We start from the raw sequence: 23,724 nt of genomic DNA, 5'->3' as shown, positions 1-23,724 counted from the left end.
CTGCCCCAAGGCCTTCCAGCTGGGTACAGCCGTGCCACCTAGGGCAGGATTTCCTCAAAGGGGGCTCAGCGGAGGCTGCTGGGGCCCACGGGCCGCGGCTCTTTAAAAGCGAGCCAGCGCCGTCAGCTCCCAGATGTAATTCGAGTTGACACTTTTGATCTTTCCAGTGCTTTACAACTCTGAGCAGCCCAATGAGGTCTGCCAGCTCTCCCAATTTAGGACTCCGCGCTCTATTGTTCATTGCACTTCTGTCTACTGAATTTATAATCCGTCAGACAAAAACGGCCGTTGCAGAACTCGCCTTCTGTGTTTGCGTGTCGCATCGTTCGCCTTTTGTGCGTGCGTGTCGCATCCGTAAAGAGAGACACTTTTACAAAGGAGAAAAGCCTGTTATGCAAATTAAGCCATTCAGCAGATGTCAACGGCCACCAAATCCAACTCATAAGAGGGGGGGAGGCGAGGTAACGGGCTGGGTCTCGGCCAGGATCCATTAGCTGCTCTAGCCGGCACAAATTGTCCTCACGGACAAAGAACTACACATTGTACTGGGTAACTGGGTCTCATGATGTTTAGACTGGTGCATCCTCATTGCTGCTAACAGATGCTGCTACGGTTGACACTTTCAGAAGATAACCGCATTGGCCTGCACTAGAATAGTTAGGTTAGATTTAAGAGTGAGATAAGACTCCTACGTCCCTATTCAGCCCTGGAGGGTCTATTGTTCTGAACTTGTGAATTAACATAATTCAACTTGTGGAGTTCATTCATGAATTCAGAACAATGGACGCTTCTCTCCAATAGCAACACGGGATCCTTCTCTCTCTACAGATGTCAATTTTCTGCCGAAACTTATTTCCCCTCTGCTCTAATCAAGCTGATTTCAATGAACATTGTATCCTTTTTAAAAAGAGCCCGGTGGCGCAGAGCGTTAAAAAGGGCCCGGTGGCGCAGAGCGTTAAAGCTGCAGTACTGCAATCCTAAACTCTGCTCACGACCTGAGTTCAATCCCCAGTGGAAGCTGGGTTTTCAGGTAGCCAGCACGAGGTTGACTCAGCCTTTCATCCTTCCAAGGTCGGTAAAATGAGTGCCCAGCTTGTTGGGGGAAAGTGTAGATGACTGGGGAAGGCAATGGCAAACCGCCCGTAAAAAGTCTTCCATTAAAACATTGTGAAAGCAATGTCACCCCAGAGTCAGAAATGACTGGTGCTTGCACAGGGGACCTTGTCTTTCCTTTCCTGTATCCTTTACAAGCGTTCTTCAGAACAAAATTTGAATTCAGTGGCACCTTTAAAACCAACGAAGTTTTATATCTGAAGAAATGCATTTGCATATGAAAGCTTATACACTAAATAAAACTTTTTCAGTCTTAAAGGTGCCGCTGGACTCAAACTTTATTCTATGGCTTCAGACCAACACAGCTGGACCCTGGATTCTTTACAACACCCTTTCCATCTTCTGTCCAGGACAGGGGTGTCAAACATGCTGCCTGAGGACTGAATCAGGCCCCCAGAAGGCCCCTATTAGACCCATGAGCAACTGGCTGTCATCTGCTTCCTTCTCCCTCTCTCTCTTGCTTCCTTCTGCATCACAGCTTGTTTTGCATGGCTTACTCAATCACATAGCAGAGCTACTAAGCCAAGCCTCTCTTCCTTCTATTGGCTGAGGATCCTCCCTTGGGGAGGAAATGGGGAGGGATAGCTTGCTTTTTCAGGCTCTCCCAATTGCACAGCAGAGCTACTGTGTCAAGCTTCTCCTCCACCTAATGGCTGAGGCTCCTCCCCCTCCTAGTCCCCTGGGGAAGGAAGGAAAGAGCCAGCGCTTCCTTTGCCCAGTTCCCTGGATCATATGGGAGAGATACAAAGAAAGCACTTTTAAGACCAATCTGATGTTCATGTCTCGCAGCACTCAAACAGCTGCTGTTTATGTGGCTCTTAAATTAAGCAAGTTTGGCCACCCCTGCAATAGGTCATTCCTATTCCATCCCAACTACCACCCTTGTTAGTTAAGCCAAGCTGAGAGATTCTGGCTAGTCGTATGTCAACTCTTATGAATGAGCAGGGATTTAATATCAAGGAAGCCTTGTCAGATGCACCACCTATCAAAAATAAGATATCTAATGCAATACCCAAAACCCCCCAAAAATGTGCAACAGAATTATCTTAAGAGAAATTCCATGAGTTGACACATACCCATGTTAAGACTCCTTTATACCAGCTCAGGATTCCCTATCATATCCTGAAAGATTCCCCCACTATTGCCACAGCCCAAATATTTCAGCCTGGTATGGAGTTCTGCGGAACTCAAACGGTTGCTATTTGATAATGCCTGGGCTGACCCAGATAAAGAGGCACACCACAACAGCAGCTTGGGGAATTGTTCCGTGCATGAACATGGCAATCTTGGACCAAAGTCTCGGTTCCTTCCAGTTTTCATCTATAATCATTCTACCAACACCTTGTTGAACATTTCCTACCAACCTTCTCTCCGGGGTGTTTTCCTACCTGCAGTCAGGGCCCAACGGTTCATATAAACCAAATAAATGAAGTATAAACAAGAGCTATTCCTTTGGACACAGCTACAGTAAATAAGTACTTTGATTCAATACTCACCACCTCTCCCCAAGAACCTGGAGTTCCGAAGGGCTAGCATTTGTAACGATTCTCTGGGGGAGAATTCCCTGGGTGAGGTCCCGACATTGGAACTACCAGGCCTTGGATTCAGCAGGTGCTCACAGAAGCACAGCTCCTGAACCTTTCTGAGGGTTCCCCCTCCTCCTCCCCACCTTGTCCACTGAATAGTAGGTGCAGCTGCAAAATAATCCCTGGATGAACTCCACCACCTATTTTCCCACAAAGCGACCCCTGGGAACTACCATAAAAGTCAATATGTGTGTGTGGGGGGGGGGGAATGTTGTAATCTCCTCTCCCTCTGTTCACTTTTAACATCGACATGGGAGGCTGACTGAAAGAGGGGAGAGCCAGGTTCAAATCCTAACTTGTGATGAACCGTTCTGGTTGGGTCAGCCTCACCCACCTCACAGGGATGAAATGGAGGAAGAGAGCAGCAGGCGGCCACCCCAAGGAAGGAAAGGATTTTAAACATATATATATAACAACAACAAAACCCCCAACAGACACCCACCACCAGTGTTTCCCTCTAAACTGAGTTAGCATGAGCTAGCTCACAGGTTTTTAGCCTCAAGCTCACACATTTTTGTCTTGGCTTAGGATGACCCCAGAGCACCGTAACTGATGCAGCAGCTCACAACTTTAATGTGAGCAGCTCACCAAATAGAATTTTTGCTCACAAGACTCTGCAGCATAGAGGGAATATTGCCTGCCACTACAGAACAGGTGGCCTTTGGTTAAGCTGAAAACAAAGTTTTCCTTTGATAATTTATCATCATGTAGTTACACTGAAAGTGTATAATAATATAAAATACGTACCCAGATTGTTACAACACGTGTGCAGACCAACTGTGCAATCCCCCTAAATACGAGGAGACTGCAGATTTATACCCCCTCCTCTCTGAATCAGAGAGAGCGGCTTACAATCTCCTATATCTTCTACCCCCACAACAGACACCCTGTGAGGAGGGTGGGGCTGAGAGGGCTCTCACAGCAGCTGCCCTTTCAAGGACAACTCCTGCGATAGCTAAGGCCATTCCAGCAGCTGCAAGTGGAGGAGAGGGGAATCAAACCCAGTTCTCCCTAGGGTTGCCAAGTCGTCTTCATCCCCTGGCAGGGGACATTCGCAAGTGCAATGCACATGCACATGACGAAATGACGTTACCCGAAAGTGACATCATCAAAATGGTGACACCCGTGCAGGGCTGCTCTAGGCGTTTCTGGGGAAACTCTATAGTTTTCCCGGACGCTTTAGCCGTTTGGGAGGTTAAAACTCTATGGTACCTATTGTACCATAGAGTTTTACATCCCAAATGGCTAGAGTGCCCGGGAAAACCATAGAGTTTTCCTGGAAACGCCTAGAGCGGCATTTTGATGACATCACTTCCGGGTGACGTCATTGCGCCAGCGACACAGGGGAGGTTCCCCCCGCCGGACCAATGTGGGCCAGCGGGTTGAGAACTTCCCTGGTGGGAGATTCCCTGCCCGGACCAGGGGCTTGGCAGTCCTAGTTCTCCCAGATAAGAGTCCACACACTTAACCACTACACCAAACTGGCTCTCAGTCGCAGCTGGGGAAAGTTCAAAGAGCTCCATCACATCTCCCTGGAAAGCACAATGCTCCCATTTCCGTGAAGGATGGGAAATAATTTGGTGGGCTGTGCCACAATCGCAATCGGGGCCTGGTATTTTGTCCCATTTAAATGACGGGTCTGCATAGCTCCCAAAGCCTGCTTATATTCTATCAGCCATCAGCCATACTTTATATGGCAAGTCAAATCCAGATGACCTTTTGTTGGTAATAATCAAATTATAGGTATCGGTGGAACTGATTGCACCCATGTTCACAACCATTCATTCCCTAGGTCAAAACGGATACCATCGGTTCCAACTGGGGTTGCCAGGTCCCCACCCCCACCACCAGCAGGGAAAGGGGGGATAAAGTCGCCAGGTTTGGGTTGGGAAATTCCAAGAGATTTGGGGATGGAGCCTGAGAAGGAAGGCACTTCAGTGAAGCCCACCCTCTGAAGCATCCATTTTCTCCAGGGGAACTGATCTCTGCAGTCTGGAAATGAGCCGTAATTCCAGGGGGGCCCCAGGTCCCACCAGGAGGCTAGTATCCCTAATTCCCACCCAATATTCATAAACTGATAATATACTGTAGTCAGCGACTCAAGCTTCAAACTGGAACCAGCGAGACCCGGATTCAAATCACATATTTCTGTCTGGACAGCCTTGGACTCAACCTCACCGGGTGCTGTAGTTATATGGATTTGGGATGCCAAAACTAACAGAAGAGGAAAGTTAGGTTCAAGAAGCCAGCCCAAATTCTCTACCCAATTCATTTATTCCCTCAGGGAGGCTCTTTATTTCCCTCCCAACGCACAGGGCCTATTGTGTACACCAGCGGTTGCTATGGAGACCGGGCCTGCCTCTGCCTCCAACACAATAGGCGACATTAAGCTCTCTGAATTCCTGTCCAAACAAGCATTTTTCTTTGAACGCTCCACAGATACACAGAGAGAAACCCTCATTAGGGACAGCAAACCTGGCGTCTTCACCTCACTAGCTCTTCCAAACCACACGTGCAGATGCACACTCAGAAAAGAAACCCATTCACCTTATTTTGGGCAGGAGCTCACGTGAGCGGAGCTTCAAAACTTCTGAATTTTATTGTGCGCTTTCTTTCTTTCTCTCTCCCCCCCCCCCCAAATACTTGCTTCTGGGGTCCATTGTTCAAACCCCCTGTGAGAATTTCTTTCGCACACATCCTCCTCGCGTACCACAGAGACTGCGCGCCAGCTAGGCGCCCTCCCCACCCACCCTCTGACAATCAGAGTCATCAGGGAACAGGTAGGGAGGGCGCCTGGCCAGCGCGCAGTCTCTGTCGTGTTCTCTGAGTGTCTTTTGCCCAAAAGCGGAGGATGCTCAGAGAACACTACAGACTGTGAGGGGCGGGAGAGGGCAGAGTTTGCCAATTCCATTCCTGCAATTGGGAAACTCCTGGGATGTGGGGGAACCTAGGGACAGGGCCGGCCCTCCCACTAGGCAAATTAGGCTTTTGCTTAGGGTGCCGGGCTGGGGAGGGCACCAAATTGGGCCCTCTGGGCCTGGTGCCATAAGCAAATGCCAAAATTTTGTCGCCTGCACTGGCCTGGCACCCTCCCCGTCTGTTCTCTGATGACTCCGATCATCAGAGAGTGAACAGGAAGATTGTAAGCCACTCTGAGACTCTGATTCAAAGAGAAGGGCGGGGTATAAATCCATGGTCTTTTCCTTTTCCTCTTCATAAAACCAGATCTGCACTGACAGTTTTATGTCTACCACCCACAATGATTTTTGAAAAAACAGTTTTAAGGCATATGGGGGCCCACATCCAGATTGGTAGTACAGTGCACAGGACTTTAGCCTCCCCCTCTGCACAGTTTTCCAAACCTGAAGCATCCCCAGCAATCACTGAGAGGGAAAATTAAGGCTACATGGGTACTAATGGACAAACTGATGTGTAACCCTAATTAAAACTTTTACTGGGAACCAAAAAGCTATCTTGGTAGTTGTCACGGCAAGAGGGAGCCATAGGAATTCTCATAGAGATTTCCACTCAGCATATGCAGATTAAAAAAAAAAAAATTTTCAAAGCTACAAGAGGAAAAAGACATCTCCAAGGCTACCAGAGAAAGCTTCACCAGCAGCTTCTCTGTCACCCCCATTTTGGCTTGGCAGCAATAGAAGCAAACTGGCATTATTGTTACGAACTTCACAGCCGTTTCTCTTATAACTAGGTCAACGTGTCGGATCGTCTTCCAAGCCAGTTTGGGGCCTCCCGGTACAGCTCAGCTAAGATGGAAGAGGCGGCCAAGAACTGAGATGGCTGGAGAAAATAAAAAACTCACTGGAATATCAGTAGATCTGGAAATTCGCGTTATGCAATGCAATGTGTGAACATCAGCGTAACATTTAGCAGTGAAAGGTGTTGGTGCATTCATCTGATGAACGGCAGTGTAGACTGGATACTCCCAAATGGGGCATGAATACTTCTAAAAGGAGCTCCTACAACCTGTCTGTGCATCTGAGAAGCTTTGTAGCAGGGGTGGCCAAACTGCAGCTCAGAAGCCACATGTGGCTCTTTCACACATATCGTGGCTCTCAAAGCCCTACCCGCCCCATCAGCCACCTTGGAGAAGGCATTTCTCTTTTTAAATCACGTCTCCAAGCCCAGCCAACCGGTGGCTTGGGAAACACATTTTAAGTTGCTTTCTTTCCACCTCTCCCTCCCTCCTCCATCTATCTTCCTTCTTGCTGGCCTTCCTTCATCTTGCGTCTCTCAAACCTCTGATGTTCAGGTCTTGCGGCTCTCAGACATTTGACATTTATGCTGTGTGGCTCTTACATTAAGCAACTTTGGCCGCCTCTGCTCTGTAAAGACTGCAAGGCGACCAAAGCAACATCTCAGGAGACACTGAGTGGCATTTTGGGATGCCTCCACAACCCACTGAATCACCAATGCTTTCCACTCCTTCAAGCAGAGATTTTGCCATTCCAATCCGCATTCTCGCGCCAGGACCAGACAATAAAAGCAATGGCAGCCGCTCAGCAGAGGATGCTGCAATTAATAAAGTTGTGCCCCAATATGCCACCGGCAGCTGCACACCTCAACAGCTATCACGTTGCCATGGCAGCCCGAAAATGGCCCAAGTCGTCTCTGAGGCCATCTCCCGTTTTTTTGAGTTGCTGTAGCAACACCCTTCTCGGAGATCAAACCTTCCATACGGAGACTGAATGTGGCAAGGGGTGCTTTAGAATCAGAGGAGGGAAGAAGAAGAGGACGGAAGGGAACGTTAAAAGAGAAGAGGGAGGGGAGAAAAGGGGCGTCTTGCAGGGAGCAGGAAAAGAAGGAGAAGCTGGGAAGGAATGTGGAAACCCAAAAAAGGAATACAGGAAAGCGAGAAGAGCAGAGGAAAAAACTGGAAGCTCTGGGTAAAAGGATCATGGGAAGGAGAAATGGACAGAAAATCTGGAAAGTTCTGCCAGAGGCGCTACCATAAAGGATGGGGAGAATAGGGGGAAGTGGGGCCAATAAAGTGATGTTGGGGGGAAAGCAGAATTTAAATTAATTTTACTTTGCCAATTCCCTGCTTTTCTCCCCAAAAGACCCAAAGCAGTTGACACCATTCTCCTTGCCTCCATTTTATCCCCTAACCATTGAGGAAGGTTAAGCTGGATGCGTGTGTGGCTAAGACCATGGTCGCCCAGCGGACTTCCATGACAGAGCGGGGATTCAAACTCAGATCCTAGCCTAACATGCTCACCATTACACTGCACCGGGGGGCGGGGGGGAGAGAAATTTAGAAGGGGAGTTAAGAGGAAAACCAGTCTAAATGTTAAGTGGGAAAGGACATCTTACTACCCATTAACAATATAATGGGTGTTTTTCCCTGCAGTTATGTAGAACATAAACATTGCGAGCAAGCAAAAAAAAGAAAAAGTGCAATATTTTGTTACAGGCCCTTATTTGTTTACCACTATAACCACAGGCACATATGGAGAAAAGACATTTTTTAAAAACCCAAATGCGAATTGTAACTCATCCTTGATGTCCACTTTATACAGCTTGCTACTTCCTGCATTCCCAGTGGCAGGTGAGTAAACAAAATCCAGCCACTGCTGGTTTGAGTTTGGTTGGGTTGGCAGCGGGGAACAAAAATATTATGTTCCTAGCTAGCAGAAATGACAGTAATTTGTGGGACGCCAAGGAAATCCTCAGGACAAAATCCTCGCTGAGCCAACAATAAATAAAAACAAAACAGAGGCAGTAAAATATTAGATTTCTGCATCTTCTGGCTTATCATGCATTTCTTCTACCAATTCTTCAGCAGCACCTCTAACCATAAAGAAAGCAGCACCTCTAAGCAACCTTCCCAGGTGCTTTTCATGCATCCCAAAAGCCAAGCGAGACCTATGAAGCTTTTTTTTTTTTTTAACTGCAAATAGTGCCTTGTGGAAAAGAACATTTGGAGCAGGGTGGGTAAAGGCAAGAGGAAGATAGAAGAGGGGGGGGGCTCTTCTCTCCTAAACTTCTGAAATATCCATCTCTGACTCCCCCTCCATCCAAGCAGCTTGGAGCCCCAGAAAGGAATGTATACTTCTCCGCCCGAAGGCTGTCTTTCTCCCCTACATATATAGAATGATGTTAAAAAGTAAATTAGGTGGATAAGAGAACAAAGTAGGAATCAAGTTACACCTGTGAGCTGCCCTATGCCTGCTTCAGCGGGGAAGGCAGGATATAAATAAAATGAAATAAATAAAATAAAAATAAAGAAGGCCAACAAAGTTTTAAAGGTACAGCTTGACTCCTACTTTGTTCTACTGCTTCAGACCAGCACGGCTGCCCACTTGAATCTATTTAGGTGGACAAGAACATCCCTAGGAAATACATGGCCTTTTGTTTTACCCTTTTATTGCTATCCAGACCAAATGGCCTTCCAACTTATTACACTATTTTGCCATTTGATCCTAACTTTGTATCCGTTTACACTCTTAACCCAACAACTACATGTATTTTCAGCCCACTGTACCCTATCCCCTCGCCTGAAAAAGTCTGCATGCATACAAAAGCTTACATTCTGAATAAAACTTTGTTGGTCTTAAAGGTGAAACTGGACTCCTACTTTGTTCTACTGCTTCAGACCAACACAGCTGCCCACTTGGATTCTTTCTTCCATACAGGAAAGGAGGAAGGGAAATGAAACAGCCAATACAGCATGGGGTAGGGTGGGGTGGGGTGGGGGGACAGAAGGGTTAGAAGACCTCCCACTGGAGCCCCAACCCATAACCTCTTTCTCCCCTGCCCTGGCAGCTTACAGAGTACCAAAGAAATGCAAAAAACCCCTCATGCTCAAAACATAAACATGCCACCATTCAAGTACTGGAGCCTGATGCCTCTTAGGGAACTGCTCTGGGCCCTGAGTAATTGGTTTTGGAGACAATTTCTACAGCAAGACTGAAAATCTCGTCCGCCGCTAAGGTGCCACTGGACTCCAGCCTTGCTCATTTCAGAGAGCCTCTCTGAAGTTCTGTTGCCTCTGAGAGGGGGCACTGTGGCTGTTGATACCACTCCCCTTCACCAGCCTCCAATTTTTACACATACAGTGATGCTCAGAATAGCTGGCATCAGCAAGCAGAAAGCTAGCACATCAGCCTCCTGCAAGCAGAAAGCTAGCACATCAGGAAAAAGAACAAGGGTAAGAACCTTTTGTAAAGCCAGTTTGGTGTAGTGGTGAAGAAGAAGAAGAAAGAAGAAGACTGCAGTTTTATACCCTGCCCTTCTCTCTGAATCAGACTCAGAACAGCTTACAATCTCCTATACCTTCTTCCCCCACAACAGACACCCTGTGAGGTGGGTGGGGCCGAGAGGGCTCTCACAGCAACTCCATTTTCAAGGACAACCTCTGCGATAGCTACAGCTAACCCAGTTCTCCCAGATAAGAGTCCGCACACTTCTGCACCAAACTGGCTTAAAAGCAGCAGACTCTAATCTACAGAATCGGGTTTGATTCCCTAATTTTCCACATGCAGCCAGTTGGTTGACCTTGGGCCAGTCACAGTTCTCTCAGAGTTCTCGCAGCTCCACCGACCTCACAAGGTGCCTGTTGTGGAAGGTGATCGTAAGCCCTTCTGAGACTCCTTCAGGTAGTGAAGTGCGGGGTATAAAACCAACTCTTCTTCTTCTTCCTCATTCCCCTGTGGGCTAGTTCCCTAGATCGGTGGTTCTCATCCTTTCTGGTACAGTGAGCCACAAAGTCCACATTTACTCGGTACAGTGACCCACTTTTTAAAAGAACAGAATGTGCACCAATCGGTAACATGATAGAAACCCGGAACCGATTTTCACAGGTTTTGCAACCTGCTTTGGAATTGGAGGGGACCTACAGGTTGGGAAACACTACCCTAGATTTTTCTTTACTTGAGAAAAACCATTCAAAAATGCAATTATCCCATGTATGTTTTGAAATAGCTACGTTCTAGCAGCTCAGGGCTCTCCCACCTCATTCTGCACTCCGGAGTCGGCAGCTGAGCTGAAATTTGAATCAGGACTTCAATAAACAAAAACACAGAGAACATGGTCTCAGATCTAGCTCAAGCTCTTAGCCACACGCCCTTGCATTTTTTTAGTTACTACATTTTCATCCCATTCTTCTGCCGAGGAGCTTAGGTTGAGGTATCTCATTCTCCCCTCCTCAGTTTATCACAACAACCCTGTACGGTCAGTTAGGCTGAGAGATTATGACTGCGCAAAGCTACACAGCAAGTGGGGAGATTTGAACTTTTGTTGTTCAGTTGCACAGTTGAGTCAGACTCTTTGCGACCCCATGGACCAAGTCACACCAGGCCCTCCTGTCTTCCACCATCCTCCAAAGACTGCTCAAATTCATGTTACTTCCATCAGAAACGCTATCCAGACATCTCATCTTGGTTTTAACACTAATTTTACATCTTCAGTGTCAGAGTCTTAAAGTCTGTATTCGTATTTTATGTATATTTTAGGTGGTATCATATTTTAATGTACAATAATTATTGTATATTTAAATCACCTTTTATTGGTTATGAATTGGACTTTTATGAATTGTTTCTGCTCTATGTTATAAATAAATAAAAATTCTGCATCTCATCTTTTGCCGTCCCCTTCTTCTTTTGCCTTCTGTCCTTCCCAGCATCAGGGTCTTCTCCAGGGAGTGCTCCCTTCTCATTTGGTGACCAAAGTATTTGAGCTTCAGTTTCAGCATCTGACCTTCCAGGGAACAGTCAGGGTTGATTTCCCTTAGGACTGACTGGTTTGATCTTCTTGCAGTCCACGGAACTTTCAAGAGTATTCTCCAGCACCACAGCTCGAAAGTATCTATTCTTCTGCGCTCGGCCTTCCTTATGATCCAACTCTCACAAGCATACATTACTACTGGGAATACCATCGCTTTGACAATACGGACTTTTGCTGGCAGGGTGATGTCTCTACTTTCTCCCAAATCCTGGCCTGACACTCTAACTGCTAGCCCACTCCCCCACACACAAAGAAAACGTGGCCCTGCGCTGCCCAACACAGGTTGCAACCTTAACCGTGCGAAAGAACTTCTATAAAACCACAATCAAGGCAAATCCAGATTAGGACTTTCGGCCCGTTTGTCTGATGTAGCAGGTTCCTGTCTTCCTTGAGAGGACAGAACGTAACCTGCAATGCAGATCCAGCAAAGGGTGTGTATGTGTGTGAAAAATTCAGTATTTCTGTCACCAAAACAGTAGAAAAGGGGAGGCATTAAAGATCTGTGCTTCTGGGTGTGATGATAAGTCAGCAAAACCTGCCTGCTCGGTCTTGAAGCATCATTGCAGATCGGTTTTTATTGCTGTGTTGAAGGAGCAATAAACACGGGGGGGGGGGGGCGGGGGCGGGAATGGAAGAAGGGCTAAGATTCTCAAGAACCAAGCTGTCTGAACTTGAGCATCTCTCAGTTCCCATTAAGGTAGATAAAGGTAAAGGGTAGTCCCCTGTGCAAGCACCACTCGTTTCCAACTCTGGGGTAACGTCGTTTTCATGGCAGACTTTTTATGGGGTGGTTTTGCCATTGCCTTCCCCAGTCATCTACCCTTTCCCCCCCAGCAAGCTGTGTCCTCATTTTACTGACCTCAAAAGGAAGGAAAAATAAGTCAACCTTGAGCCGGCTACCAGAACCCAGCTTCCGCCGGGATCAAACTAAGGTCGTGAGCGGAGCTTGGACTGAAGTACTGCAGCTTTACCGCTCTATGCTGGCTGGCAAATCCCAGGCACCAAGATTGTGTCCAAGTGCTGCCAGGGGGACTCCCAGCCACAAGAGAAAGCAAAACTTGGGTAGGTCACGTCTGCCTACCAACACCACTCCTGGGCCAGTGGAAAAAAACTAGAATACAGGCCGCCTACAAAGCCATTTATTCTTAACCAACACTAAACAAATAAGGGCCCAAATCAGAAGGGGATGATGCGTATTAGGAAGGACAACCTCCCCCTCCCATAAAGAGATGCATAAAAATATGGGCACTGCAAAAGCAACAAGGACTGGCATCGATTTGGAACGGAGGGGGAGAAAGTCCAGTTACACCTCCTCCTCCCCCCTTCCCAACTCTTTTCTTGCAGCCATCTAACCACACTTAAAGAGATCTCCAGCACAAGTGAATCCAGCGCAGATCTGACATAAATGTCACTTTGTCAGGCCGGGCTACATGTGCCATAAAATGTTACGCCAGATACCAGAGATATAAACGTTATAAAGGACACAGGCAAACCCCCCATTAACAATATTTTTTAAAAAAATTAAAAGCAATTGATTTCTAGCAGTGAAAGCAATTGATTTACTGTGTAACCTACAAATGCCCCAATAAATGTATTTAATCTTATGCAAGGCTAAGTTTTTCCCCCCCCGAGGGATACCATAAATAGGGGAGTACCTTATATTTCCATACATACCAGTTGCTTGTGGGATGGGTAAGAGCCCTGGGTGGGCCAGTTCCAGCCCCCGGGCCTTATATTTGACACCCCTGCTAGACCTTTTAAAAAAAAATTAAGTGAAACTGAAGTTTCATGGAAGGTCTTGGAAGATCCCCAAGTCAACAAGTGCAGAGGAGATGCAGGGAGGATTCCCTCCCCATCTTGGAATCCATTTTTAACTCTCTGCAACCGTTCTGTCCTACCATTTCTCCAAGGAAGTCAGAGTAGTCCATTTTATTTTTACAGCTTCCCTGCAAGGTGAGCTGGGTGGAGAGAAGATGGTTTCTAGTTCACCTACTGAAGTTCATGGTTGAGTGGGGAACTGAGGCCCAGATCCTCCCAGACCTAGTCAGATGCTCTAATCAGGGGTGGCCAACAGTAGCTCTCCAGATGTTTTTTTGCCTACTACTCCCATCAGCCCCAGCCAGCATGGCCAATGGCTGGGGCTGATGGGAGTTGTAGGCAAAAAAACATCTGGAGAACTACCGTTGGCCACCCCTGCTCTAATCATACCTGTTCCATCTCATTCACACACACACGCACACAGAGACAGAGAGACAGAGACAACAGCAAACCAACCTCCATTTCTGATCGCTGTGATTCCTCGATAGAAGTCTTCAAAGCTGATCACTCCGAGGCCAGCAGGGTCCAAAAACTTGGTCAAGTCTTTCACCTGCAATCACAGACACCATAAGAAAGCATTAGCATTGCTGGAGCTGGAGAGACCCTGCCTTTGACATCAGACTTTCCAGTTATAAAGGCCACTTTTGTCAAAAACAGATTTATCCTGATTTCTTTCACCCATTTCCATCACCTCGAGGCTGCAGTCCAAACTCTCCATTAGCTTTTCTCAGGACTCAGTCGGCTCGGGTTTCCTGAGCAGGCCAGAAACCAGTCGCTTAAAAAAAAAAGGCTCGCATTCAAGGTCAGAGGGAGAAAGAGCACTTAATTAAATAAGCAAAAGCGTTGCCTTTTAAAAATAAACTGACAAGCAGGATCCAGAAAGGCACAGCAGACTAAGGTTGTAATGGAACGCGCATGCACGTGGGAGTAAATCTCATTTAGAGTAAGCACGACTTATTTTGGAGTAAAGCTGCATCTCTTGGTTTGAAAATTCCCGTCCACTCCACCATCAACCCATGAGGTGCTTCAAATTTTGAGCCCTGTTGAACCTTTAAGACCAACAAAAGTTTATTCAAGGTATGAGCTTTCTTGTTTCGCCACACTTCCTCAGATACTTTTATTACGAATTACTACATTTTTATGCCACTCCTCTAGTTTCAGTCTCTCCTCTTCCGTTCTGCCTTCACAACCACCCTGCAAGGTAGACGCGATGCCGCTTCTCCATTCGCTCAGACTGCGGAGGGAGGGCAGGAGAAAGGAAAGTAGATGGGAGGAGGGACAGAGAGTTGGAGAGAAAGCAACACAATTCTGTAGGATTTGTATGACCTGCCTGAATTGTATGATTTGTACGATTTTATAGACATTTTAGACTTATTTTATACTTTCTGATTAAGGTTTGAGGGTTTTTATGATCAAATATACTTCTTGGAATATTTTGGGGGTTTTAATAAGGACGTATTAGGGTTAATGGCCTGTGGCTTGTAAATAATGGTCTTTGTAAATAAATATTCATTCATTCATTCATAACTTCTGGAGTTCAATCGTGCTTGCCACATCCTTGCTCCTGGCTCCACCCCCAAAGTCCCCAGATATTTCTTGAGTCAGACTTGGCAACCTTAGGAATAGGATAGCACTTTGGGTCCGTATTTACAATTGCGAAATTTCAAGGCGCAAAGCTGGCAAGAGAGGTATCCCGGAGCCTCTATTCAGTACCAAACGTTTTCAATGACAGTTATTTTAGCAGCAGCCATTTAGCAGCAACCACTTCCTTTATGTGGTACTCAAAACAGGTAGAGTTCTACCCATCCGGCCTTCTTAAACAGCAATTTTGAAGGCCTGGAAAACTTTAACAAACAGGCAAATGCAGCTGAGCTCTCTCCATTACTTGTGGAAACTTTTGCTATAAGAAAAATGCAACTTGGGGTGGGAAACCCCAGAAAAACAGGAAGTTGCTTAGGGGCATGTGTGGGTGTCCAGATCAAGACACACAAATAGGCCCTGTAACCGCATGAAATTAAAACCAAAAGCATTAGTAACGCAACCATCAATGACGTTATTGCTGAACTAAGGTTCACTTAATGAGATAGTTAACCAGGTGAGTGTCTGAGCGAATGCAAAGAAAAAAAATAATCTTTTTTGCAAGATGAAGTGAATTGCCTCTATTACATTTCTAATCCCACCCTTCCTCCAGCGGTTTATGTGGGCGCTTTCACACACACTAAACAATACACTTTCAATCCACTTTGCAAATCGATTTTACTGTGTGAAACAGCAAAATCAAGTTGCAAACAGTCGCCGAAGTGGATTGAAACTGCGCGATTTAGCATGCGTGAAAGCAAATGTGGTCTCCCCTCCCTGAATTTATCTTCAGGATGCCCCTGTGGGGTAGGAAAGGCTGAGAATATGGCTGCCAGGTCCCCCCGCCGATGGCTTGGGGTGAGGAGGTAGGGTTTCCAAATCCAGGTTGGGAAAATCCTGGAGATTTCGGGGTGGAGCCTGGGGAGGACAGGGAAGTACAATGCCACAGAGCCCATCCTCCAAAGCAGCCATTTCCTCTGGGAGAACTGATCTCTGTAATCTGGGGATCAAGTGTGGTTCCGGGGATCCCCAAGTCCCATCTGGAGGCTGGCACCCCTAGCTGAGAGAAAGTGACTGGCCCAAAACCACCCGGTAGACTTCCCATGGCCAAGGTGGGATTTGAACTTGGCACAACCTCCCAGATCCTGCCCCGACACCCTAGCCCAGAGGTGGCCAAACTGCGCACACGGGGCTCTTTCACACATATTGTGCGGCTCTCAAAGCCGCCACCAGCCACCGCCCTGTCACTCAGCTTGAGGAAGGCATTTACAATCTCTTTAAATGCATTCTCCAAGCCACACCAGCCGGCAGCTTGGAGAATGCATTTAAAGTTAGTGGTTTCTTTCCACCTCCGCCTCCCCCCCATCTATTCTCTTTCTTTCCTTCCTCCCTTCAAGGCTCTCAAACATCTGACATTCATGTCTTGCAGCTCTCAAACATCTGACATTTATTCTATGCGGCTCTTGCGCTTGCAAGTTTGGCCACCCCTGCTCCAGCTGCTACACCAAACTCGCTCCTGCTCACAGTAAGGTAGAGGTGAGTCCAGTTGCACCTTATGGACCAACAAGAGTTCCAGTGTATAATCTTTTGAAAAGCCGACAGCTCTTCTAAGATGGCTTCCAGGCGGCGTGTGTGTTTTTAATAAGCACCAGCGTTGAACGCGTTCTTTTCTTCCCGCCTCCAACGACCGATTCATCAGAATCAATTTTTTATCTTGGGAGGTTCTTGGGTCAACAATGGAACCAACCAAAGCACCCGCAACGAATTGCGAAATTATTTGGGTTACGAAGGGGCAAAGCAATTTGCCGCACCACCGGCTACAAATAATCCAATTAAAAACACTAAAAAGAAAGAATTGATGTGGTTTTCACCCGTAAATGGTGGCCAACCACAGAAACAATGAGGTGGAAAGCTGAAATGTGGAATACCTCTGCCCTACATACTGTTTCTTTGTGAGCGGCCCAGTCTCGGCCTACACGAAGTGGGCTGCACAGATTCTGCTCCAGAGAGACATTCTCAGATGGTTACAAATTCAAGGGCCAGAGGACACGGTCCGTCTCCCAGAAAGGCAAAAGGCAGCATTAAATGCACTTCTGCACGAGGTATTTGGAGAGGAAAGACTGAATCAACGTTCCTTGAAATTCCTGCCCTGATTCTGGATTGCTCAACTCCTAAAAAAGAAGCAGTGAAGAGTCTGCTCTATATTGCCCAAACCTTTTTTGTAATCTGGATTTAAACTGGAAGGTATTTTTTTATTTTCAATTAGTGTTATTATATTTAAATATTCATTTTTTTTAGAATTTATTACTTTTCATCAACTGTTGCAATGCAATGTTTATTTGTATGTTTGTATTTTCAGGTACATATTTGCAATATTATTCTTTGCTGTATATGTAACTGCTGCTGACCCGAGACCAGATATTGGGGAGGGACGGTGACTCAGTGGTAGAGCATCTGCTTGGTAAGCAGAAGGTCCCAGGTTCAATCCCTGGCATCTCCAAAAAAGGGTCCAGGCAAATAGGTGTGAAAAACCTCAGCTTGAGACCCTGGAGAGCTGCTGCCAGTCTGAGAAGACAATACTGACTTTGATGGACCAAGGGTCTGATTCAGTATAAGGCAGCTTCATATGTTCATATTTGTGGCCTTCCAAATATTGTGTCTTTCATTTCCATATTGGAAGTAAGCAGGGCTTTTTTTGTAGGAGCTCCTTTGCATATTAGGCTACGCCCCCCTGATGTAGCCAATCCTCCAAGAGCTTTTAGGGCTCTTAGTGCAAGGCCTACTGTAAGCTCCAGGAAGATTGGCTACATCAGGGATGTGTGGCCTAATATGCAAAGGAGTTCTTGCTACAAAAAAAGCCCTGGAAGTAAGTCTATTGGATGAGGCGAGAGTAACACATGCATCATCAATATTTGATAGGATTTTCCAACTGGGTAGCATGATATAATCAACAGTGATATATGTTTTCTTCCTCTCTCTATACAGCCTTCTATTTTGGGTCCTATATTGTTTCTTGATTTATAACTGGGACTTTGTTGTGCTTGATCTCTGAAGAAGGCCTCCGCAGGCCAAAATTTATTTATTTATTTATTACTTTTTATTTATATCCCGCCCTCTCCGCAAGCGGACTCAGGGCGGCTTACAACATTATAAAAACAATTAATCCAATAAAACATATAAAACCATAATTTACATATCAACTTTAAAACCATTCTATAGCGCTATTTCAGTCCAGTATAGGCGGTATTGACTTCTTAACTATGATCAGACCAATGTCCGGTGGCAGCCCTTTTTAAGTTAGACCACAAAAGCCTGTTTAAACAGTTCGGTCTTACAGGCCCTGCGGAACGCAGACAAATCCCGCAGGGCCCTTATAGCTTCTGGGAGGGTGTTCCAGAGTTCTGGTGCTGCCACCGAAAAAGCCCTGGATCTCGTTACACATAGTCTGGCTTCTCTTGGGCCAGGGGCAGACAACAGATTTTTTGTCCCTGATCGCAGTGCTCTCTGGGGGATATATGGGGAAAGGCAGTCCCGTAGATAGGCAGGTCCCTGACCATAGAGGGCTTTAAAGGTTAATACCAACACCTTGAAGCGAACTCGGAATACAACAGGCAACCAGTGCAGCTCTCTCAGCATTGGCTGAATGTGCTCCCGTCGCGGCAGCCCCATTAGCAGCCGTGCCGCAGCGTTCTGCACTAGTTGTAGTCTCCGGGTTAGCGTCAAGGGTAGCCCCATGTAGAGAGCATTACAGTGATCTATTCTTGAGGTGACCGTGGCATGGATTACCGTCGCTAAGTCGTTGCGCTTCAGGTAAGGGGCCAGCTGCCGCGCTTGCCGAAGATGAAAGAAGGCAGATCTAACAGTGGCTGCCACCTGAGCCTCCGTTGTAAGGGAGGACTCAAGAAGCACGCCTAGGCTCTTGACATTAGGGACCCGTATCAGTGGTACCCCGTCAAGGGCCGGCAGCTGGATCTCTCTCCCCGGACCGCCCCAACCCAGGTAGAGAATCTCCGTCTTCGTCGGATTCAATTTCAGCCACTCAGTCTGAGCCAAGAGGCCACAGCTTGTAACGCCAGGTCTAGATTTTCCAGGGTACAGTCAGACTGGCCACCCATCAATAGATAGAGCTGGGTGTCATCCGCATATTGATGGCAGCTCAGTCTGTATCTCCTGACAGTCTGGGCAAGGGGGCGCATATAGATATTAAATAGCATCAGGGATAGGACCGCTCCCTGCGGCACCCCACAGCTAAGAGAGTGCCTCTGGGATGCTTCCTCCCCTATCACCACCCTTTGTCCCCGATCTTGGAGAAAGGAGGTCAGCCACTGTAAGGCCGATCCCTGAATCCCCACATTGGCAAGGCGGCTAGTCAGTAACTGATGGTCAACCGTGTCAAAAGCGGCTGACAGATCTAATAACAACAGCACTGCGGAACCGCCGTGGTCCAGATGTCGCATAAGGTCATCTATGAAGGCGACCAGAACTGTCTCCGTCCCGTGACCTGGCCGGAAGCCGGACTGGAATGGATCCAGTGCGGAAGTGTCTTCCAGGAATCCCTGCAGCTAAATCGCTACCGCCTGCTCTATCAGGTCATCTACGTATCTTTCATAGGGTTGCCAGGTCTGACTCAAGAAATATCTGGGGACTTTGGGGGTGGAGCCAGGAGCAAGGGTGTCACGAGCACAACTGAAACTCCAAAGGGAGTTCTGGCCATCACATTTCAAGGCACTGCACATCTTTTAAATGCCTTCCCTCCATTAGGAAATAATGGATAGGGGCACCTTCTTCTGGGGCTCATAGAATTGGAGTCCGTGGTCCAATATTTTTGAAACTTGGAGAGTGTTTTGAGGAGAGGCATTGGATGTTATGCTGAAAATTCAGTGCCTCTACCTCAAAAAGCAGCCCTCCCATGCCCAGATACTTGTGGATCAATTCTCCATTACACCCTATAGGGTGGCCATAATGTCTGAAGGCCAGCCAGGGACACCTTGGGGGGGGGGAAGGCAGGAGTGCGCGCGCGCGAAGTGCGCGCGCCGCCGGAAACAGGAAGTGACGTCACTTCCGGCGACGTCACTTCCGGCGACGTCATACCACCGCCGGAAACAGGAAGTGACATCACTTCCTGTGACATCATTCCCCCCGCGCCACCTGCCGGAAGCAGGAAGTGACATCACTTCCTGTGACATCATTTCCCCCAAATGGCATCATTTCCCCCAAATGCCACTGCCGGAAACAGGAAGTGACTTCACAGCACTTCCTGTGACGTCCCCAAAAATCCCCCAAATATCACCGCCGGAAACAATTTTGTTCTCAAATCCTGTATATACTTCATCAGTATATGGGATAAGGCACTTTCTCAACTGTGCTGCATAATGCAGCCTATTTATTTTGTCCTGTTGGCTCTGTTGGCTCTATCTGCGCCACCTTCATCACTTTCGGGGTGTGGATCCCCCAGTGGAGTGGTCTCCCGACTCCCTCCGCCGGCTGTTTCTGATAGCCCTGCGCCCCCTCTTTCATTTGATATGTGTCCCGTGCGGGTGCCACCCTCCTGCCGGGAGATGCCGCAAAATGAGCCCCCTTGAGGCTTATGGCGGCAGGGCTCGGGGGAAGCAAGCTAGACTGCTGTTCTTTTGAGGGGTTATAGAGTGTTTCGAGCCCCTCCCTGTGGCATCGGTCCCATCGTCGTGGGACCCAGGGGGCTGGCGCAGCAGCCTGCCGAAGCAGCCTGTCACTAATAACACAGGTCGAGATGCGGAAGTGACTGACAGGCTGCTTCAGCGGGCCGCTGCGCCGGCCCCCTGGGTCCCACAACGATGGGACCGATGCCACAGGGAGGGGCTCGAAACACTCTATAACCCCTCAAAAGAACAGCAGTCTAGCTTGCTTCCCCCGAGCCCTGCCGCCATAAGCCTCAAGGGGGCTCATTTTGCGGCATCTCCCGGCAGGAGGGTGGCACCCGCACGGGACACATATCAAATGAAAGAGGGGGCGCAGGGCTATCAGAAACAGCCGGCGGAGGGAGTCGGGAGCCCACCCCACTGGGGGATCCACACCCCGAAAGTGATGAAGGTGGCGCAGATAGAGCCAACAGAGCCAACAGGACAAAATAAATAGGCTGCATTATGCAGCACAGTTGAGAAAGTGCCTTATCCCATATACTGATGAAGTAAATACAGGATCTGAGAACAAAATTGCACCAGAAGACACAAACACAAAGCTCCCTTACACTGAATCAGTGCTTGGGTCCACCAAAGTCAGTATTGTCCACTCCAGTCAAACACAAAGCTCCCTTACACTGAATCAGTGCTTGGGTCCACCAAAGTCAGTATTGTCACATAAGAACATAACAGAAGCCCTGTTGGATCAGGCCAGTGGCCCATCCAGTCCAACACTCTGCGTCACATAAGAACATAACAGAAGCCCTGTTGGATCAGGCCAGTGGCCCATCCAGTCCAACACTCTGCGTCACATAAGAACATAACAGAAGCCCTGTTGGATCAGGCCAGTGGCCCATCCAGTCCAACACTCTGCGTCACATAAGAACATAACAGAAGCCCTGTTGGATCAGGCCAGTGGCCCATCCAGTCCAACACTCTGCGTCACATAAGAACATAACAGAAGCCCTGTTGGATCAGGCCAGTGGCCCATCCAGTCCAACACTCTGCGTCACATAAGAACATAACAGAAGCCCTGTTGGATCAGGCCAGTGGCCCATCCAGTCCAACACTCTGCGTCACATAAGAACATAACAGAAGCCCTGTTGGATCAGGCCAGTGGCCCATCCAGTCCAACACTCTGCGTCACATAAGAACATAACAGAAGCCCTGTTGGATCAGGCCAGTGGCCCATCCAGTCCAACACTCTGCGTCACATAAGAACATAACAGAAGCCCTGTTGGATCAGGCCAGTGGCCCATCCAGTCCAACACTCTGCGTCACATAAGAACATAACAGAAGCCCTGTTGGATCAGGCCAGTGGCCCATCCAGTCCAACACTCTGCGTCACATAAGAACATAACAGAAGCCCTGTTGGATCAGGCCAGTGGCCCATCCAGTCCAACACTCTGCGTCACATAAGAACATAACAGAAGCCCTGTTGGATCAGGCCAGTGGCCCATCCAGTCCAACACTCTGCGTCACATAAGAACATAACAGAAGCCCTGTTGGATCAGGCCAGTGGCCCATCCAGTCCAACACTCTGCGTCACATAAGAACATAACAGAAGCCCTGTTGGATCAGGCCAGTGGCCCATCCAGTCCAACACTCTGCGTCACATAAGAACATAACAGAAGCCCTGTTGGATCAGGCCAGTGGCCCATCCAGTCCAACACTCTGCGTCACATAAGAACATAACAGAAGCCCTGTTGGATCAGGCCAGTGGCCCATCCAGTCCAACACTCTGCGTCACATAAGAACATAACAGAAGCCCTGTTGGATCAGGCCAGTGGCCCATCCAGTCCAACACTCTGTGTCACATAAGAGAAGCCCTGTTGCATCAGGCCAGTGGCCCCTCCAGTCCAACACTCTGCGCCACATAAGAACATAAGGAGGGAAGGAAGGGAGGAGGGAAGGGAGGAGGGAATGGAAGGGAAGGGAAGGGAAGGGAAGGGAAGGGAGGAAGGGAGGAAGGGAGGAAGGGAGGAAGGGAGGAAGGAAGGAAGGAAGGAAGGAAGGAAGGAAGGAAGGAAGGAAGGAAGGAAGGAAGGAAGGAAGGAAGGAAGGGAGGGAGGGAAGGGAGGGAAGGAAGAAAGAAAGAAAGGAAGGAAGGGAGGAGGGAGGGGAGGAGGGAGGGAAGGAAGGGAGGAGGGAAGGGAGGAGGGAAGGGAAGGGAGGAGGGAAGGGAAGGGAAGGGAGGAAGGGAGGAAGGAAGGAAGGAAGGAAGGAAGGAAGGAAGGAAGGAAGGGAGGGAGGGAAGGGAGGGAAGGAAGAAAGGAAGGAAGGAAGGGAGGAGGGAGGGAGGGAAGGAAGGAAGGAAGGGAAGGGAGGGAGGGAAGGAAGGGAGGGAGGGAAGGAAGGGAGGAAGAAAGGAAAGAAGGGAAGAGGGAGGGAAGAAAGGAAGGCCGCCCCCCCCCCCGCTTTCGGCCCCCTTACCTGCGGTGGCGGTCGGCGGCGAGTCGGGCGGCGGCGGGTCGGGCGGCGGTGGGTCGGGCGGCGGCGGCGAGTCCAGCGGCGGCGGCGAGGCCAGGGAGGCGTCGGAGAGGCCTTCCTTGGCCGGCGCTGGCCCGGGAAGGCCTTCCAGAGGCTCTGGAAGGCCTTTCCGGACCAGCGCCGGGTGCTCCGCGGCCTCCCCGCGGCCTCCGCTGGTCGCTGGGGGCCTTCCAGACACTCTGGAAGGCCCCCAGCGACCAGCGGAGGCCGCGGGGAGGCCTTCGCTGGCCGGCGCTGGTCCGGGAAGGCCTTCCAGAGGCTCTGGAAGGCCTTCCCGGACCAGCGCCGGGTGCTCCGCGGCCTCCCCGCGGCCTCCGCTGGTCGCTGGGGGCCTTCCAGACACTCTGGAAGGCCCCCAGCGACCAGCGGAGGCCGCGGGGAGGCCTTCGCTGGCCGGCGCTGGCCCGGGAAGGCCTTCCAGAGGCTCTGGAAGGCCTTCCCGGACCAGCGCCGGGTGCTCCGCGGCCTCCCCGCGGCCTCCGCTGGTCGCTGGGGGCCTTCCAGACACTCTGGAAGGCCCCCAGCGACCAGCGGAGGCCGCGGGGAGGCCTTCGCTGGCCGGCGCTGGTCCGGGAAGGCCTTCCAGAGGCTCTGGAAGGCCTTCCCGGACCAGCGCCGGGTGCTCCGCGGCCTCCCCGCGGCCTCCGCTGGTCGCTGGGGGCCTTCCAGACACTCTGGAAGGCCCCCAGCGACCAGCGGAGGCCGCGGAGAGGCCTCCCCCACCGCTGCCGGCCCCCGCG

The 23,724-nt window shown here is 49.0% G+C and overlaps 1 protein-coding gene across 4 annotated transcripts in view; it reads right to left on the bottom strand.

Moving 5' to 3' along the window:
• RAB11FIP3 (RAB11 family interacting protein 3) overlaps positions 1 to 23,724 on the bottom strand; it is a 148,188-nt gene that overhangs the window by 74,860 nt on the left and 49,604 nt on the right. For all 4 annotated transcript variants that reach the window (XM_060260824.1, XM_060260825.1, XM_060260823.1 and 1 more), the window contains exon 2: positions 13,716 to 13,809. In XM_060260824.1, the coding sequence (XP_060116807.1) occupies positions 13,716 to 13,809 (94 nt within the window). The remainder of the gene's footprint in view (positions 1 to 13,715; positions 13,810 to 23,724) is intronic.

The sequence above is a fragment of the Heteronotia binoei genome, chromosome 20 (assembly GCF_032191835.1).
Source record: "Heteronotia binoei isolate CCM8104 ecotype False Entrance Well chromosome 20, APGP_CSIRO_Hbin_v1, whole genome shotgun sequence".
Lineage (NCBI taxonomy): Eukaryota > Metazoa > Chordata > Lepidosauria > Squamata > Gekkonidae > Heteronotia > Heteronotia binoei.
Note: the sequence above shows the minus strand (reverse complement) of the source record. Positions and strands in the feature narration are given on the sequence as shown.